At 39.7% G+C, this 19,722-nt stretch overlaps 2 protein-coding genes across 2 annotated transcripts; one reads left to right on the top strand and one right to left on the bottom strand.

Moving 5' to 3' along the window:
* Positions 1–516: 516 nt before the first annotated feature.
* On the top strand, positions 517–4,391 carry LOC131458490 (putative surface protein bspA-like). The gene is made up of 4 exons (XM_058627626.1): positions 517–541; positions 866–956; positions 2,363–2,737; positions 3,656–4,391. The coding sequence occupies exons 2-4, from the start codon at positions 914–916 to the stop codon at positions 3,697–3,699; spliced, it is 462 nt and encodes a 153-aa protein (XP_058483609.1). The 5' UTR covers positions 517–541; positions 866–913; the 3' UTR covers positions 3,700–4,391.
* A 3,725-nt stretch (positions 4,392–8,116) lies between these two features.
* Positions 8,117–19,398, bottom strand: LOC131457951 (ubiquitin carboxyl-terminal hydrolase 2-like). The gene is made up of 12 exons (XM_058626500.1): positions 19,135–19,398; positions 14,119–14,166; positions 13,903–14,029; positions 12,842–12,953; positions 12,612–12,722; positions 12,454–12,518; positions 12,256–12,359; positions 12,086–12,166; positions 11,907–11,985; positions 10,404–10,511; positions 10,171–10,291; positions 8,117–9,025 (listed from the first exon to the last, which is right to left on the bottom strand). The coding sequence occupies exons 1-12, from the start codon at positions 19,276–19,278 to the stop codon at positions 8,920–8,922; spliced, it is 1,206 nt and encodes a 401-aa protein (XP_058482483.1). The 5' UTR covers positions 19,279–19,398; the 3' UTR covers positions 8,117–8,919.
* Positions 19,399–19,722: the final 324 nt, after the last annotated feature.

Genomic DNA, 19,722 nt, shown 5'->3' on the forward strand with positions numbered 1-19,722 from the left:
AAAAGGTCTCGAGGGCCCACTCTCCATGTGGGGCCCTTGAAATGGCCCTGCTGAATGTTTTGCATGTGTTACCTGTATCACCTTATAAAATACTGCCAGGTACAGGTTTGGCTGTTCAGTCGGTGCTTGATCTCCTGTGAAAGACAAGAAGGAGAAGTCTTTTTCTTCAAAGGATGATCATCAGTTTCTTCTCCTCCAAGACTCTTAGCTTTCAATTCTTATGAAACAAAGACAGAGAAACTGAGGCCATAAACACCAAATATAGCTCTGTGATTACAGTTAATAAACACACACACACACACAGGCTCAGATGGGAGGGCTGCAGGTGATGGGCTGGTGTGATAAAGGCTCATAAAAAGCATATCTTCTCCTCTTTGGAGACGAGCGTACAGTCGTTTCTGAAAGCCTCTCAGGTGAGTAACGCTGCTTTTATTCGTGTTGATTTATACGATCAATACTGGGGGACGACGACGACGACAAGCTTTTACTTTTACACCAACATTTGAATACAACAGGGATTTATGGAAGAATCTTTCTTATAGTATGGATTAATCCTTCACCTTTTCTTTCTTTTATGTATATATTTCATGTGCGATGGTTTTTTTTATGGTGACAGTGATGTGGTGGTAAATAGGAAGACTAACATTGTCACAAATATGAAAAAACTGTGCGTAATACTGACAAATATTACTTATTGATTGTGTAATAGTTTATTTTTCATTAGCGATAAATTTGGGTAGGACAACAGTGATGCTACACATAAAGGGAAAGTTAGATAAGGTCAAATGTTGCAGTGACAAATATTGTTTTGTAGTTGTATGGACATTACATACATTAAATGAATGTATGTGTTTGTGTGTTTCAGAGCAACTTTCACACCCTGATTGAACCCCTGAAAAGAAACTCCTACACAATGAAACTGATCTGTATTGCCGTGATTCTCTTCCTCTGTGCAGGTAAAAATACTTCATAAATTTCCATCAACAGATAGTTTACAAGCTGTAATTAATTCAATTAATAATTATTTTTAATTCCATAAAAGCTATTTACTTTCTTTTTACTCCTTTAATAAATGTCCATGAATGTCTTACTCTTTAAAAAAAGGATAAATTATGGATCTGTTCATTCATGAGATATTGAAATAATCATATTTTTAATGTTGATTTTTTTTTTTTTTTTTTTACAAATAATGAAGCACATTGCTCTTCTAAATGCAGAATGAATCATTAATGAAGGTTAATAAATGACACCAAACTCATTTTCTTTTCCTTCTCTATCTGAGAAGGAAAAGAAAGAAAACCAGTGTGACGTCCTGTTCAAAGCAATAAAGTGAGATAAGGGACTGAACTGTGGGAGATTTGAGTCTTTGGTTTACTTTCAATATGAAATTTCTATTGTAACTTTTTTATTTATTTATTGTAAGTGAGTCAACCTTTCATTTCATTTGTTGGTACATCATTATTATGTCCTCATTAAAACAGTTTATTGTGAACATTGTGTGTCTTTATATCTTTATGTAGTTACACTTAAAAAAATGGGGTTTGGTGCGTTGTTCTCGGTCGATAGCCTCAGTCATAAATTTCAATTGTATTTGTCAAAAGAGTTACTCATGGTCACTGTGGTGCCAAACTCGTGCTATACTGGTTCAAAGTTTAGGTTTCTTATCGCTGACGTGTTCCCATTAACAGACAGTCTGGACAATAAAGTTTAACCTATGTCTTAGCTGCTCCCTGACATTTATATTAAAATTATAATGAAAACTGCCCCAAAATGACAAAAAAAAATGGTAAACAATATTTTTCACAATAACATTAGGTTATACTGATCACATTATTAATTTCATCATTTAATTATATAAATATACATATGGTTTTTTGTGTTATTTACAGACTAATTATGCGTCATAAATGTGTTTTTGTTGTGAACTTTATATCAAAACAAACACGTTTACTTTGAAATGGTGTGCAATATCATCCCCAAATATTAAGGATCTCCAAATGTTAAGGGTTAGCTGGCGAGTTAGCACACCTTGCTTTACTGTTAACATTAAACCTGGCTTTTAAAGTGGTGCGAAAACTTGAACACACTTTTGGCGCTTTTCCATGATACAGTTCCAGCACCACTCTACTCTACTCTACTCTACTCTACTCGGTTTGGGTATCAGTCACGTTTGTTTTTCCTCTTCAACGTGGGTGTGGATTAGTGCTGGAACTGTATAATGGAAAAGCGCCACCAGCGCAACTAGAACACTCTTAAATGTTTTGCATTTAAAACCTTTTTTTAAATGATTTGATGATTTGTTTTAATGAATGGTTTTCCTTGTTTGACCCTTTTCTATCTTTTTGTTTTTGCAACACAACAGGAACCACACTAAAACCGACTGCAGCTGCCACAGTAACCGGTCCCGTTGACCCATCTGAACAGCCCAGCGGTCCGACAAGCAATCCCGTCGACCCATCTGAACAGCCCAGCGGTCCGACAAGCAATCCCGTCGACCCATCTGAACAGCCCAGCGGTCCGACAAGCAATCCCGTCGACCCATCTGAACAGCCCAGCGGTCAGACAACCGGTCCCGTCGACCCATCTGAACAGCCCAGCGGTCAGACAACCAATAACCCCGCCCCAACTGAAGCACAGACGACCAGCCCTGGGCCTGTGGAGGAAGGTGATCAAGGACTTTCACCTGGAGAGATAGCTGGCGTCGTCATCGGCAGCGTGGCCGGCGTGGCATTAATCGGTGAGTGCAGTTCAGTTCAGACACCTCATCCCTGCCTCCTCAATCACACATCACTCTGTTGTCAATTAACAAGGAGAGACTGAGCATTTTAACCTGGAAACCATTGAGACGAGAAATTCATCATTTGAGAAATTCATTATCTCAATCAATGCACTGACTTATCAAAGAAAAAAGAAGGGAGATTGACAATCACTGGGATTTAGTGGGTCTTGTGGAAGAGCGAGAGTGTGCAAAACATTAGGAACGCTTACGGTTTCAAAACTCTTGAAACCCAGTTGCACCAAGGAAACTAAATAATCAATTCGACGAACAAACTCGTCCCTTCCAACCAAGTTTAGATGACACAGCGTTTACCTTGTGAAAAATTAGTTGAAAGAGGAAGTCGTCAGCACAGGTGGTATTAATGGATGTTTCCCCATGTTATCCATTAACAAGGATCCACTGAACATTATTTTCCCCCCCAGACGTCATCGAGATGAAAAGTCATTTTTATGGATCGGCTCCTCCTACTTTTTATTAAGTAGCTTCTAAATCAATGTACTGTACAAAGCTTATGTAAATCTAAATGTATTACATTTGTGTACATTTCCTATTGTCTGTTTTGTGGTAGCCTTTAGATGTACAGACAACTATTTCAATTACAAACTATTTTTTTCTACACTGGTTTTGATAAATTAAGCAAACAAAGGGCAGAAATAAAAGGTTTTATAATAAAAAAAAGGTAATACTCAACACACCCATCTTTATATGCAGTGGGTTAGGGTTATTTACATTCTAACATTTGTCCGATATCCGATCCAGTGATTTTGACCAGTATTGGACTGATACCGATGATCGTATCAGTTCATCCCCAAGTATTCAAAATAGTATAAATATAGTAATATAATATAAATAATAAAACTCTTGTCTTTTTTTCAGGTGGCGGTATCTTTGGCATTCTGAAGTATACCGGGAAGATCTGAGACCACTTCCCACGCTACGACAAATTAAATTAAAATAGGTGAAGGATCATTAAAGAAAATGAAGTATTTGATGTCAAAACAGATTCATTAAGGATCCTGTTGTCTGAAAGGCTCAGTACGGCCTTTTCCATGGAGGACATTTTGACAGACGTCACTGATAAAAATCAAGTTTGCGCGCTCTCTGAATCTGATAAAGCGAAATGGAACTGGGCCGTCACTCGGGTGACTCACACCCTCCACAGTGACCTGTCAAAATGGCTGCCATGAAAACTGCACGTACGTGTTTTTTTTGTGTCACGGGTCAGAAGGAAGACAACAGGACGTTATCTGCTCAGGTAATAATAATAATAATAATAATCCTTAAAAAGATTGTTATATGATTTATTTTATAAAATTTAGTAAATCTACAAATAAAGTAAATAAATAAAGTATATTAAGCTAAAACGACTTCATTAAATCTTTTATTGTTGTTCTTATTTGATTTGTTCATTGTTTTTTTTTTAACACTAATGGGCCACATTTTTTACTAGAAATTCTATTTTTTCTAATGTAATGTTTGTAAAGTAACTCTTCATAAAGTAATTTTAAAGCTGCTGATATCGCTTTCTCTGCTTTAACTCCTCCAACTCTGTATCTGAAGCTGAGAAACCACTCACGACACATTAATAAATAAATATAAAATTAAAAATAAACATGTTTGTCTCGCCTTTCTTAGTGATCTGTGTCATTATGACTGTCATCATATACCAGCAGCTAAAGTCCAGGTGTTCATGGTGCAATTTTGTGGAAAACCCCGCTTTACTTTGTTCATTTTTATGAGTGAGATTGCAGCGTAATCTGTATGTGTGTGTACAGATAAATATTAACGATTTCTGTCTAATCTGAGACAGACCGGTGTTTGCTCCGTTCTCCAATTTGACAGAGATTTTAAAATAAAGGAAAATACAAACGTTCGACCACATCTCATCAACGGAGTTTAGTCGTGCTGTTGATATTTAATCCAGACATTCAATCCTAATCATTAGGTCAGTTGATAGCATATTTACATAAGATATCATTAGCTGCAAATGTGATAATGGTCACTCACTGCAAACTATTGAAGGAATGTAAATCGAGTGTAGGACATTGACCTCTGTCGTTATTACAAAGTAAGTATTATTATTATTAAGTACAGTGTTAGCAGTGTGGCTGGTGATTAAAGGTGTTCTGAAAAAGCATTAAAATACAAAATAAACATTAACACTCTAACGTCAGATAAAAGGTGGGCCAGGATTTAGGACCATCATGTTTTTACAGTAGCCTACAATGGACAAACTAAACAGTTCTGAGTTTTCATGCTACATTTTACATACTGTACCTTTAAGGGAAGGCTCTAGTTTTTACTGCATTTAAATAAAAAGACAAAAAGAAAAGGGTTTGTACATGCTGTGTAAGAATTAAAAGTTCAAATTTCATTTGATAAAATATTAGCCATGATGTCATATGTTTTTACCTGGTTATGTATTATTTTTTCTTTTTTAAATAAATCTATAAAGTGAGCAGATAATCTGGTCTTTTGCAGCACGAATGATGCTCCAGCTGCGTTTTAAGATGGACTTTAGACCACAGCGGTCAGACTCAGTTTTATGATGTGCTCAAAAGATGGAGGAGTGTCAACACTGAGAGTGCTCACTGCTGCCACACATGTAGGAAAATTACTGTTAGCCCATATGGTGTGTGTGTGCATACATGACATGTACTGTATGTGTTTTTGTATTTGTCACCTCTTCAGGACCAGTAGTCTTCATGGAGACCAAGACCTGGCCCTAATGAGGCAGATAACCATAGCTGCTTATGGTTAAGATGAGGGATAACTCTACATTTAGTCTGGAAGTCAATGAATGGAAGTCAATGCAGTGTCTTACAAAGAATAGCCACAGAAACCTGTGTGTGTGTGTACTTATTTATAGCTTTGTGAGGTCCAAAAAAAAAAAAAAAAACCTATCTTTGCTGGGATATTTTGTCTGGGCTTTGAAGGTTTTTTTTTTAGATCTGGTTTCAGGGTTAGGGTTAGTATTGGTATTAGGTACATATTTTACACACTTTTCACTCTTTGTCTTTTGATCATTTTGTTCATACGCCATGAATTTTGTCCGGATTGTGTATTTTTATTTAATGTTATTTACGGTAAGGCTAAAATACACTGTGGACACATAAGTGTTACACTCATATTGTTAAGTGCAAAAAATGTCCAATTGAAACCCATTCAAACTGCAGGTTTCACTTCCATTAAAACATAATACATGCATTTCTATTATATCTGGGGTTAGGGTTAGGGATATTTGGCATATGGGGGAAAAAACATGCTATTTCCACTAGATGGCACTGTCACAATTCCCCCTCCTTCACATTGACATATCACTCAACACATACAATTTTTACATTGAATATAACTAATACTTTCTGGGCATTTAAAGGGTTAGAATCTTAAAAATAAAGGTATTTGATATCGATTATTAGGTCAGATGAAATTAGACTATAAAATAATATATAATATTTATTAATATAATAGTCAGTCAGTCAGTCATCATCTACCGCTTTATCCTCTGCCAGAGGGTCGCGGGGGGTGCTGTGCCAATCTCATTTACATCGGGCGATAGGCGGGGTACACCCTGGACAGTTCGCCAGTCCATCGCAGGGCCACACACAGATAGAGACAAACAACCATTCACTCTCACACTCACTCCTATGGTCAATTTGGAGTGTCCAATTTACCTATCGCCACATTGCATGTTTTTGGACTGTGGGAGGAAGCCGGAGTACCCGGAGAGAACCCACGCACACACGGGGAGAACATGCAAACTCCATGCAGAAAGGCCCTTGTTCCAACCGGGGCTCGAACCCGGGTCTTCTCGCTGCAAGGCGAGAGTGCTAACCACTACACCACCGTGTGGCCCATTAATATAATAGTATTTATTATAATTGCTTTTAAAATGATAATTTTTTTTCTGCTTAGTGGTACGAGTGTGACTAATATTAGAACTGGCCCTAAGGGTCAAGGTGAGGGTAAGGGTAAGGCTAAGCCTAAGGGCACTGAATTGTGATTTTAAGGTTAGGGTAAGGGGCTAGGGAATGCATTATGCCAATGATGTGTCCTCACTAAGATATAAAAATGTGTGTTTGTGTGTGTGTAGCAGGAGTCTTAACTGTGTGAATTTGTGAAGAGGAGAATTAAATGTTTTTTTCTGAAATGAGAGAGATATAAATACTTTTTTGAGTGCAGACTCTGTTGTTTCACATACAAGGCTGTCTGTTCATTCTAAAGCCAGAGAGTCTGGTTTCCATGACTTCAGAGGACATTACATCAACTTACATTCATTTCCTGTCGACACTCGAACCCAGGGTCCCTCAGTCCAGGTCCTGGGAACTTCACCGCCCTGCAGGTTTTAGATGTTTGCCCTGCTACAACACACCTGATTCAAATAATCAGCTCGTCAATACAAGCCTGATAACGAGCCACGTATTTAACACAGGTGTGTGGGAGGAAGGTCCTTGTCCAGTGTGTCCCCGAGGACCAGGATTGGGAAACACTGCCACAATGTCCCCACAACGTCTTCTTCTCAGAACACTGCACAGACTTCCATTCAAAAGTGTTATCACTAACCTTAATGATAACCAGCTATAATGCCTAACACTAGGACCAGGTTTTGGTGTCCATGAGGACTTATCCTGTTTGTCTGCACACAAACAATCTCATAGCTCATGACCCCTGTACACAGCTCTCTCTAGTGGTGCAGTGTGGAAAAAAACACCTTTTTCAGATGAGTATCAACGGGACAGAGCCTCTCACAGTAAGTGGTGGCCCTCTGGTGGGCATTGGCGGTATTGCCGCTGGGCCTAAAACAGCAATAAAAATGATCTCATTCATTATGAATAATTATGTTGATTATTATTGAATAATAGATAAGTCAGTGTTGTTCTACATGGGAACCTTTGCATTAAACTGTCATTAGTCTTGTTTACTGTTTAAAATCTCTGATAAACAATAATAATAATTAGTGTAAGCCAACAAAGAGATTAAATTGAAAATAATACAGATATTTAAACCATCATGATGGCAGATGTGAAGTGTTAATGTCCACTGAGTAACATTTTAAAGGTTGACAGGTAAAAACTGAATAAACTACACATAATTATGTTAGTATGTTTTAAAATAAAACTTTTTGGCCTCAGAATAAACCTTTTTTGTTCACCCGCCACTTGTTTCAATCTGCACTCTTACCACTAGATGTCACTAATTCTCACATACTGGTCCATTTAAGGTTTTTTCTGTACTTTAGGTGTAGAAATGTGATCTTTATTTCTCTATTATGTCTAATTTGTTGAATGTGGTCCCGGTTTTCTGATATAAATTATCACTGATAATAATGAGCAATGATTTATCACACAGGATATTATTTTTTATTATTATTATTATTGTTATTGCACTCATCAACTCTTCCCCAGCCTTTATTATTTTTGGCTGGATAAATAAAAAGTAAAACAAAGAAAAAAAAGAAGTGATGTAGCAAAAGTTGACACTGGATTTTTTTTTTGAGGCGTAGATGATTATTGTCACAGCAGCTTTGGTATGACTGGCTTTTCCCACAGTGTTGTTCCAAAATTCCCCTACATCACTTACAATAAATACTGTACAAATATAACATGTGTGGAGACTGACAACACCCCCACGGCTCTGGTCTGTTATTTGCACAGATTTAAGAGTTGGGGTCAAAAAAAAAAAAAAAAGTAACTTAATAAATGGCATCATATTAGGTAGAATACATTACACAGTACATGTCGTAGTCAGAGTTTTGATGTGATCAAAGTGAAAATGAAATCCACACGATTGACAAGAATATAAGCAGGTCCAGGAAAAGCTGTAACATGTCCTTTTTTGATATGAAAAACTCCAAAAAAACAACATCCTTTTCTCAGTCCATCACTGACAGCTACACCTGGAGCTGAATCTTTATATATTTTTCTCTTCTCAGCGTCAGTTCAGATCCACTCAGTGTCTTCATATCCACCCTTTTTTAAAGGGCTTTTCTTTTCTCCACTGCAACATTATCTTCTTCATGTGCTTCATCTTCACAGTTTGTAATGGCAGGACTCTCTCTCTCTCTCTCCACTAGGTGGCGCCTGACTCCACCTCGTTTTGTAATAAGGCCCCCAGGGTGAGTGGTGGCTCCACAGTGGAGACTACAGACGACTCGTCTGGTGTTTGCTGTGCGGGGTGGTGGAGAGCTCATAGAAGAGGATGTAGGCATTGCTGGTGCGGACCTGACTGGAGGACATGGGGCTCACCCTGCAGGAGACACACACACACAAACACACACTTTGTTGAGTACAATTTAACCCACATTTTACATTTACATTTTATATCAGACAATTACTGTATACTTTAAGACTTTTACTTAAGTAATATTATAAAAACGTGACTTCAGCTTCTACCAAAGTCGTTTTCTGGTAACATACTTGTACATAGATAGAAATGTAGTGGCGTAAATGTTGCTAGAAATACAAATAAAGTAAAGTATGGATACGTGAATTTTACAACACAGTAACAAAGTATTTGTACTTTATTACATTGCAACCCTGCAGAGGACAGTTTTCTGCTGTCGAATACAGGAACAAGTTTTGATTGATTTTACAAAGTAATACAACATGTTTTTTTGACAAAAAGGACTAAAAGTTTTGGTTTGTTCGTGGAGATGTGAGGTGGACGCAGACACCTTTACATCTTGTGATTTGGTGAAAACACAGAGTATTTCTATTTTTTCCCCTCTTTATTTTCTTACAGGATAGCCCGTGGTTAAGTGGAAGGGAAATGGGCTCGCAAGCAGAGGGTCACCCACTGCTCCCACACCTGGTTTATGCATATTCACTACTTGCAGAGGTCAAACTCAAATGACCTGGGGGCCACTGAGCATCTGGTCTTATTCCATCATGATATTGCAGTCTCAATCATGATGGTTCAAGAAATTTCAAAATAAAAGTGCTATTCTATACAGAGCACAATTTAAAAAAAATGTTTATGAAGCAAAATACATCTATTAATTAATAAAAACAAAAAAAAAACATACATAAATATGTTGACATCACTTGGAGGGCCACATGACATCAACCAGACGAAATAGTTTTAGTTCTTAATTCTTATAAGTAGTTTTATTGTTCTTGTATCTTCTTATATTCATAGTTTTGTGTTCTACCATACGAAGAGAAGCTACTCTTATTGGCTTGGCATTGTTCATTCTTCAGAGGACAAAAGTTCAAAGGCAGGATTTTTTTCTGATGATTCACATAATACTGTACATTCTGTCACAGTCACTCCCAACACACGGGTACACTACTCCACCCAGAAGTGTGTTCACGCTGCATTAAGTGGACACACCTACGGCATGAAGCGCAGTGTCTGACTGTTTGACAGTGAGAGCAGATGAGAGCTGGTACCTGGTGTCGTTGTAGCTGTACCACTCCCCGAGCGTGGCGTTCTTGCAGTACGCTGTGTAATGACCTCCCAGAGTGTTCCCGCTGTGGTTGGACACTGCGTACAGGTTGTACAGGACACGCTCTGTTGGACAGGACACATTGTTTTTTTGGTCAGGACACGCCTCGACACAGAGGGGCCTTGCAAACACACGGCCAAACTACATCAATCGTCCTCATCGTCGCCGGGTACTTACCGCCGCTCCCGCAGCCAAACTCCCGCATGTCGAGGTCTTTGAGCGGGAAGTTCACGTACGTGGAGAGTTTGCTGGCTCGGACGTTGGAGTCTGAGAAACGCTTCAGGTCTGAGAGGAGAAGTTCGGTCAAGGAACCAAAACTGCATTTACAGGCATCTGGACTGCACACATAATCCCCCTTAAACTTATACTTAAAATAGGCCTCATATTTAAGTATTCCTTACTGCACATCCTTGATGAGTCACACAACCAGACACTACATCTACATGAGTATCCACTGATAAATAAAGTCAAATAAATAAAGTTATCAGCTGTTCTTGAGGTGGGGGGCCCATTTTTCTTCAGGGCCCCCGGGCAATTGCCTGTAGCGACGCACCTGATCACCTAGAAGTGTGAGCTGATGTAAACTAGTGAGTTTTTTGGTCTGTGTTTGAAACCATGTTATTTGCAGTAGTTTGCATGGAAAATGCTAAAAAAGCCAAATAACCAACAAACAATGTTGTAAAATGAATTTTAAACACATAAGTATGTTTTTTTATCAGTGTTCGCTTGCTCTAAAATAAAAATAAGTTGGGTTTTGTCGACATACAACAGCGTTACTGACGCAAATATAACTCGCTCACTAACTCGTGTTATTCGCTAAGCTTATTTATCCACACTCCAGCCAGTAAATTCTTATTTTTCCTGTAATCATGATTTGTTTGCACCCTTTGGGCAGCGAGTGTGAAGCTTCCAGCCAACCTTTAGCGTGCAAGGGTGTGTGAAGACATGTCTCGGCTCAAAACGTCAGCAAACAGGTTTTGCCATCGGCGTCTCTCGTTGACTCTTGCGTCATGAATGTGTGTGTGAGCTGCGGGCCTCGGCGCTTGACACACACGTGGCTACGTCCACGCGTAATCCTGCACTCAGTGATCCCGAAGGAGGGCTGTGCAGGGGCGTGGCGGCATGAGAAGAACCCCGCCGAGGACGGATGCCGTGACAAATGCAACAGTAAATACTTGCACAAGTTGTGCTGTGATACGGGAACGCTGCAGCGTTTGGTCTCCGAGTTCGTAGAAGTGACACAAAAGGAACTTTTGATCCATTCCTTTTAAAAATTCTGATTTAAAATGCATCGTTTTTCCAAGTAAAATACTAAAATGAAGCTACACATGAAACACCGCTGCTGCTACTCCTCACATGGCCATCCTTGTTAACCCCTTAGCAGGCAAATAACTGTATTTGGAAACTTCTGCAGAAACCACCATGTGTTTTTCTTGTGTATTCTTATATCTACAGTCTATTTGGGTTGTTTTTCTAACCAAAGATGGGCAAGGATCCATATATGCTGCCTTCATGGACCTTGATTTCCTACACAAACATGTAAAAAATGTAAGTGAAAAAGTGTTGCTATATCTTTCAACTGCACTCTGGGATGAAAGTGTTTAATTTCCAAGTATTCCAATGATTGCCCTGAGGCCTAACAAGCATTTGTCATCACAAAAGGCGCAAAGAAAAGGATACGAAGCACGAGGATCTGGGGGAACTTCTGGATGCTAAATCGTTTGGTGCATTTCCTCCTGGTTTTGCAGTTGTTGCACGTCTGAAAGTAAGAAAGAAAGAAAGAAAGAATCGCTGAGACTGCTGTACACTTCATATATACCAGTTGTGCATCTTTGGCGGGTTCACACGAGGCGACTTACCGGCCTCTCGTCTCCGTCCAGCACGTCTTCTTTTGTAAAGAGCCTCAAACAGTCTTTGAGCTTCACGTCCCCAGAGCTTTTCTGTGGAATGCGTTTGTTCAGTCAATAAAAGGAAAAAGACTTCACAGGACCAACTCCACACAACATTGACGCAGGCTCCGCGCGCTCACCTGTGCGATCGGTATCGACAGATCCCAGAACGGATCGAACACTGTGGAGCGGAAGCCACACACGGAGCAGGTCAGGGAACTTTTCAGCTGCCCGACGAATAAATCTGGAGGCACAAACCCAGCGCGGTGAATTAGATTTAAAATGAATACAAATAAAAGTCAAGTTTGACATAATTATATGCAGCAAACACCACGTACCGACGACTTTGCTGTCCTCTCTCTCCAAGTACTTGTTCCACATCCAGTTTCCTTTTTCGTCATCCCTGCGGAAACAAAAGAGACCGGATTGAATCAATCTCGTGGCAGAGTCGTGAGACGTGCAGCAGGGGGCGCTGGCGGTCTGCGTGCCGACTTACGAGAGGTGGTGGAGGTCATCGGCCAACACCTTGGGACGCACCGTCACCCTGTTCACCTCGCTGTGGAGACCGTCGAGTAACATGCGCAGGAACTCCTGGGCGTCCTGCTGACTTTAGAGGGACAGACGGACGGAGACGCGTCAGCGATAAAACAAATATAATAATAAAAAATAAAATATAACATTTTAACGAGAAGCACGTTTAAGTGAGGGAGACGGGGGACGACTTACTTGCAGCCCACAAACTTGGGAGCGTATTTCTGGATCTGGTTCCTGAAGTCGGAGGGACTGACGGCCTCGTACTTCACGGACGTCCACAGGCGCTGAGTCAGTTTGGCAAACTCTGGACGAAAAGAGATTATTAACGGATTATGACTTTCACTCAATTGACAGGCAGAGGGCAAAAGTTCAATGTTACACCCTGGACAGGCACCCTTCACTCTCACACTCACACCTACGGTCAATTAAGGTTTTTCAATTTGCTTAATCCCCTAATCTGCAGGTTTTTGGACTGTGTAAGGGAAACCGGAGAAAACCCACACACGCACACAAGGAGAACATAAAGGATTTTAATCCTTTATGGTCCAGAGATTTGGGTCTGGAGAATTCCCCCCTGGACTTTACGGCAGGTACAAAGTGTCTGGGTCACGAGATCAGGGGAATCTCTGGAGGATTCAGGCCACATCAGATATGAACTGGAGATTATTCTAGGGGGCTGGCAGGAGAATGTCTGTATCGACTTTTACCGACACACACAAAGCATCTGCAAAGGATCTCTGGAGAAAATAAAATACAGCTTTTTGTTGTGAAAAACACGAGTTTTAAGAGTCGGTAACTAATGACTGCTGAGATTATGCTGAGCAAACAAAGCCTCTAAAATTTCTCCTTTTCCCCCTTTTTATTTACTGATCTTAAAATAGAGGTTGGCGTGATGGTGCAGCAGTAAATCCGAATTCCAGCTTGATCAGGGCTTTTTCTTTTTTGCACGTCTGCACCGACGCTACTTTCTCCCACAGTCCAAAGACGCCCAGATTGGGGTTACGGTTAATCGGACACACGAGATTGAGCCTAAACGTTCCCTGACCCTCAGTTCCAGTATACGTGGCTGAGAGCGGATGTTAAAAGTATCGTTTAATCTGATTTGGTTTGAGTTTTTAAGACTCTGATCATCTGAGACTCAACCCCTTTTAATGAGGCGTGTAAAGAAATGGTTTAAAACTCATAAAACTGAAAATATGTGTCCATAAAAGTGACTCATGTTTCACACGAAGACGATAACGCCTGGTCTCTACCTTCCATGAGGCCGGTCTTTGTCTTGCCGGGGTTCGTGTTGATGTCCGTGCGGTGGACGTTTCTCAGGCAGTAGTCCCGCAGCTCTGGAGTGTTGCTCAGACATTGCAGGATGGAGTTCATGAAGCACTGTAAAACAAATAACCACACGTTTTTACCAAACTGAACAGGTGGACTCCATGGGCGGAGTCAAAGTGCAGCGAGGTAAGAACACTGACCGTGTTTCCCAGGTTCTTCAACCCAACCAGGCCTTGAGAACTCTTGTTCTGGACAAAGACAAAAAGAGAAGATACTTAAGCATTTGTCGGAGTTGAACGGTGACTACTTGTAAAAAAAGTCCTAAGAAAACACAAATACACAATTAACTAGGGCTCCCAATATTGAACATTTTCCGTAAAAAGGTCAGAAAACATTGGAAACGGTTGGAACTGATTGTCCACAAACAGAAATGATACCGTTTTGCCCACTTGGTTTGACTCGTCAGTAAACCTTTTCTGACGTCGTTTGAAAATGCGGTTTTAAAAACCATTCGCATTCAGAGCCGCGCGGTGGTGACACGGTGTCCACACATCCCTCAGCAGTGAGCAGGCCTCAGATGGGACGACCGTGCAGTATTTATTCAACAACCGTCGCCAGCAGCATGTGATGCAGACGGTGCTGATGTTCTCGGGTTCAGACGCTCTGAGTGATCTGGTGACCACCCAGAGATTCCTGGAATCATTCTGACGCGACACGATGTCGCACACGTCCTACGTTACAACTCCTCGATGCCACAGTTTGATTCATTAGATAAATCCACTTTTACAAACACAGTTTGGTTGGTTTGACAGCTGAATAATTTGGCAATTTAATTTGAGAAATAGCGTTTTTCATGTCAACATTTGCCGTGTTTTAAAAAAACAAAATCAAGCATAAACAGTACGAGATATGACCATTGAGATAAAATGAGAACTTCTTCAGCCAATTGTTTTGTCTTAAATTTCCATTTATATGTGAAAACTTTACATTTCTGAGCTCTAGTAAGGACTTTTAGGTTAGATTAGGACTTTTGGAGCAAATATTTGCAAAAACCTTCACTAATACGTCAGTTAAAGACCAGTTTTGGCTGTTTTTAACGATAACTCAGTCAGGTTTTTAAGCAGAAGAGCAAAGCCTTTGGTTGCTATGGTTACCGCGCACAGGGACAGACCTGTCCTCGCAGCTGAACTACGGCCTCGACAGTACATGACCTGTGAGTGACCTGAAAGAGGACGTTCCTCCACAAACGGATGAATTATTAATGATTAAAAGGTCGAGATCTCGGGACAGGTTTGTGTCTGAGGTTTGGAGACATGGACGGGTCTCACATGTCCATTTTCACCTCATGTAAGGCTGCATTAATCAATAACCTGGTCAATTATTATTCAATTAACTATTTACCTTGAGGTTTCGGTCGATTAAATGTGAATATGCTCTGGTTTCTTTGCTTCTCTATGACAATAAAGTGAATTTCTTTGTTTTTTTGGAACAAAAGAGGACATTTAAGGACCATTTGACTATATTTTATGGACTAATATTTGTGAAAACAACTGATTGCATGAAAACATTTCATTTTAACCATGGTTTTATGTCAAAATCACAATTTGCAAACAAAGCTAAATTTATTTTGAGTCATTTTAATGAAATATACTGAAAAAAACAGTAAAAGACGTTTCGTGTAAGACGTTTTAAAACTATACAAAACCTGAAAAAGACAATTTCCCCTTAAAGAAGGAACTCACAGGAACAAAAAAAGGAACCAAAATGATAATTCAGTGATTTTTCTGTACTTTCCATCCATTCTGCAGCAATAAAAACACACAAACGGACACATACGGTATCTACAGTGGATTTACTGTGCGCTTTATCTGCCTCAGAGTCATTTTACTGCATTAAACTACAATAAAAGTGGGAGGTTTGTCACTTTTTTTATCACGCGGTTATATATTTTAGTGCTGAGCACATGGATATTTCAGCGTTATGTAACAAAATGTCATCTGGATATTTAACAGGAGGGCCCGTGTTGACCTGTGACCTGCTGCTGCTGCTGCTGCTGCAGCTCATGGCCGGTGAATGAGTGAACGCGGTAACTGTGTAACATGATGACTCAGAGGAGCGAGTCAGCAGTGTCGTGCGTCGACGCCTCTGCTGACGACCGGGGAGCTGCAGGTGGAGGTAAACGCGTTGAGGCAACGCCGCGCCGAGGGAGCGATAAATGAGGGCACACACGCACGCAAACACACACACACACACACACACTGTAAACCGAGCAGCAGCGTCAGCAGCCTGCAGACGTCCTCCGATCCTCTGAGTTTTCCCTGTTTTGGTTTATTTTCTTGTTGCTAGGCAAGGGAAAAAAATAAAGCAGACGTTCCTCTTTTATTTATGAGTTTAACGACATTTCTGCTATTTTTCTCAGCAGATTTATTATTTTTAAAGAAACGCTAAATGTGACAACATCTGTCCAAAAACACCTCTTCGTGCTCCCGAATTAACTGGTGTGTGGACACTTTTTCCTTTTATCTTGCACTAAACAGAATTTAATTTCAGTGAATTCAGGGGAGTTTGATGTAAATGTTTAGATAATGATCTTGCCAACATACAGTCCTGGTGATTTATTTAGAAGTGCCACCACGAGGAGCCTGCAATGACTTCATATAAAAAGAATGTTCCCGCTGTCTTGATTTAGGGCAGATTTTGACAATAATCGCAATAAATTCTCTCTCAACAGCAGTACGTGCAACTATTTTGCCCCGCCCTCTGGTCCAAGCTCCGCCCCCCCAATCCACAACATTTTGTGACATATTCTGGAGTATTTCACTAGTTTTCTTTTTATCTCAAGGTTTTTAGGAAATCAATTAACATAGAGTAGAGCTAGAAGAGAGGGAATGGCCATTTGTATGTCATTACTGAGCCTGTAGAATGTGACGTGTATAGTTCAGGACAATATTTGATTAAAAAAATGGTCATTTGCACACACATTTTGGCTTTTCTATAAGCCAAATTTTAGGATTTGGACTGTATTTTCCCTAGTTAAAGAAAAGTCTATTCTACTTAAGAAATATTGCACCTCCAACAAAAGTTTTTTTAAATTGCAGTTGGCAATATTGCAATTTTAATACAATTTTAAGTAATTGTTCAGCCCTAGAGTGGAGACAGGCGGCGCCGCCTGTTTCACGTTAGGAATATTACAAAAAATAACACCACATTTTTGAGATTAAGTGACTTTTAGAGCCATTTTAAAGCATATTTTTTAACGTGATTAACAGTCAGTGTGACTGAAATGATCTTGAAGGTGACCATCTGGCCTCAGTGCCAGTCCACTGCTCTGCTGAAAAAAAAAATGACCAGCAGGAGTTGTTGGCAGGACTCGGACTCGGGCACCATGCAATAATTTATTATTAGCTTTCCAAAAAGCAAGCAAGCGATGCGTTCAGGTAATCTGTGTGTGTGTGTGTGTGTGTGTGTGTGTGTGTGTGTGTGTGTGTGGACGAGAACACGTCCATGGCTCCGCTGTCTGGCAAAGACTTCAGAGACGGAACAGAACAGAACATTGAGTTCCTCTGCTGCTTGCGCCATTAACGCCAGGTCACATGACTTTCAGAGACGCAACAGTCCCGCAAACACACGTGGCGCCAGCAATGCCAGCGATGCCAGCGATGCCACTCCCATAGCAACAGTAATTAAATATGAAATCTCTGATGTGTGATAGCGTGCAGGGGAAGCTGCGACACACTATAAAGATAACATTCAAAAAATGCACTTTAAAATGCACAATAACAGGGAATTACTTAGATTTTTTTTGACAAAACAGGACATTTGAGGGATAAAAATACCTTTTTTTCATTTTATGGACAAAACAACTCATAATAAAGGGCTTAGTGAAATAATTAAGGGCTTAATCTACCATTAACACACCTGTTGGCTGAGGCGAAAGACAGAGTCAGAATAATTTAAAGCTTAACTTTTACATTCACAATGTAATTCGCAATTTAACTGAGTTAATTTTAGCTTTGTTTGCATGCAAGTATTTTCCATGCAATTTAAAGCAATTTTAAAGCAGTTTTTTTCCCCGCCCAAATATCACAATAACATCCTGAACTACAATTATTTTTTAAATAAAACTTTAAAAACATCCCATGCCTATTACACAGCCCATATATCTTTTTTTTGACAGAAAAATTCAAGCAGAATTCATTTCTGACTTGAGGGGAAAAGTTAGTGTGTAAACACGAGCCCACGGGTGACGTGAAAAGAAAGTGTGTGGACACCAATAATATTAGAGCGCTGTGACACCAGCTGTGACCTCATTCACACACACACACACATACGCACAGAAGGCAGCAGCTGTGTATTAACACACTGTATTGCACAGATGATACAGTGACAGTGAACACATTCCTTACTTCTGTTATGTAACACACACACACACACACACACACAGTCTTTCACATCATGGGCCGATAAGGTCATAAAGGTCGATTTTAAATGAATAAAGTTTTTAGATTTTCTTCTTTTTCTAAAAAAACCCAACTAGTTTTCCTTCACAAACTGCAGATGACGTTGAATTTGCATCGTTATTTTGTCAAATACGCATCAATGCGTATCATTTATATATATTTTAACACATTTCTATGCTGTTATTGTACATAAGAAGTGTTGTTTTCTACGTTCATGCAACATACACGCTCTTATAAGGCATGTAAAGTCAACATTTTCTTTATATATCGCAGGGATTTAGAATGATTAATAACAAGTATGCAAGAAAGTTGAACTTGTATGTTGGCGAGTTTTTACGATAATTACAAAATAGCAGAAAATATAAAGAATAATTAATACTCTTATTTTTTAAATTACATTGTAAACTGTTTTATACATTTTGTTGACTATAAATGAACCAGTAATGTTGAGTGGAAAGCAGTAAAGTGAATATGCATGCATTTTCTTTTAGTTTTTACAGTGTAATACAGGTAGCAGTCATATTTTAAGTATTTAAGTATAATTATTTAAATTTTTCTAGTCTTTTATTATGTTGTTAAAGGCACAATTATTGCTGTATTTCTGCTGGATTGTGACGAAGCACTTTTAGTTTCATGGTGCAGATTAAGATTAAGGATTTATATTCTATTCTACCACATGTACAAAGTTTGTATCGTATCATAATAAACAATACTAAAGCGTGCAGAATTCACTCACTCACTCACTCACTCACTCACCTTGGCCTGGTTGATGATCAGTCCCATGAAGGTGGACACCAGCATGGACCGGGACAGAGACGGACTCTTGGGTTTGTTCAGGTGGAAGGAGACCGGCGTCTCCTCCGGAACAGTGACCGTGTAAGAGTGTCGCAGAGACGGCATGGTGGAGCAGAGAGAAGCGCTGGAGACCGGACACTGAGAGATGATCGATCAGTCAGTTAGTGATCGGTTAATTAGTGATCAGTCAGGTGTGAAGTCCACTGTCACTGTGCTGAACACTGAGACTGAAGCGGCGCGTGCAGGAGCTTTTACTGTGAGACGTTCACGCCCACTGTGGAGAACTGTGGTGCCTTCACTGACTGTGAGACTGTGGGAAATATCAACACTAAACACTTACAACATACTTTACATGAAGATCATCTCAGTTTAACAAGTGTACAAATAAAGGGGGGCGTTACGGAAGAGGATTAAAAAATGCAAAAGTCTTTAATCTTAAAATTTGAGAGAAAATGTCAGAATTCTAAGGCAAAAAGTCAGAATTCTGAGGAAAAAAAAGTCAGAATTCTGACTATAATCTCAGAATTCTAAGGGACAAAGTTGGAATCC

The sequence above is a fragment of the Solea solea genome, chromosome 4 (genome assembly GCF_958295425.1).
Source record: "Solea solea chromosome 4, fSolSol10.1, whole genome shotgun sequence".
In the NCBI taxonomy this organism is placed as follows: Eukaryota; Metazoa; Chordata; class Actinopteri; order Pleuronectiformes; family Soleidae; genus Solea; species Solea solea.

Bases quoted from the DNA above. Each gene is read 5' to 3' on its own strand.
- LOC131458490 (XM_058627626.1), top strand. From the start codon at position 914: ATGAAACTGATCTGTATTGCCGTGATTCTCTTCCTCTGTGCAG. The intron at 957-2,362 runs GTAAAAATACTT...GCAACACAACAG, and splicing joins GATTCTCTTCCTCTGTGCAG to GAACCACACTAAAACCGACT. The intron at 2,738-3,655 runs GTGAGTGCAGTT...TCTTTTTTTCAG, and splicing joins GGCCGGCGTGGCATTAATCG to GTGGCGGTATCTTTGGCATT.
- LOC131457951 (XM_058626500.1), bottom strand. From the start codon at position 19,278: ATGCCGTCTCTGCGACACTCTTACACGGTCACTGTTCCGGAGGAGACG. The intron at 14,030-14,118 runs GTCAGTGTTCTT...TTTGTTTTACAG, and splicing joins TGAAGAACCTGGGAAACACG to TGCTTCATGAACTCCATCCT. The intron at 12,954-13,902 runs GTAGAGACCAGG...CTTTTCGTCCAG, and splicing joins AAAGACCGGCCTCATGGAAG to AGTTTGCCAAACTGACTCAG.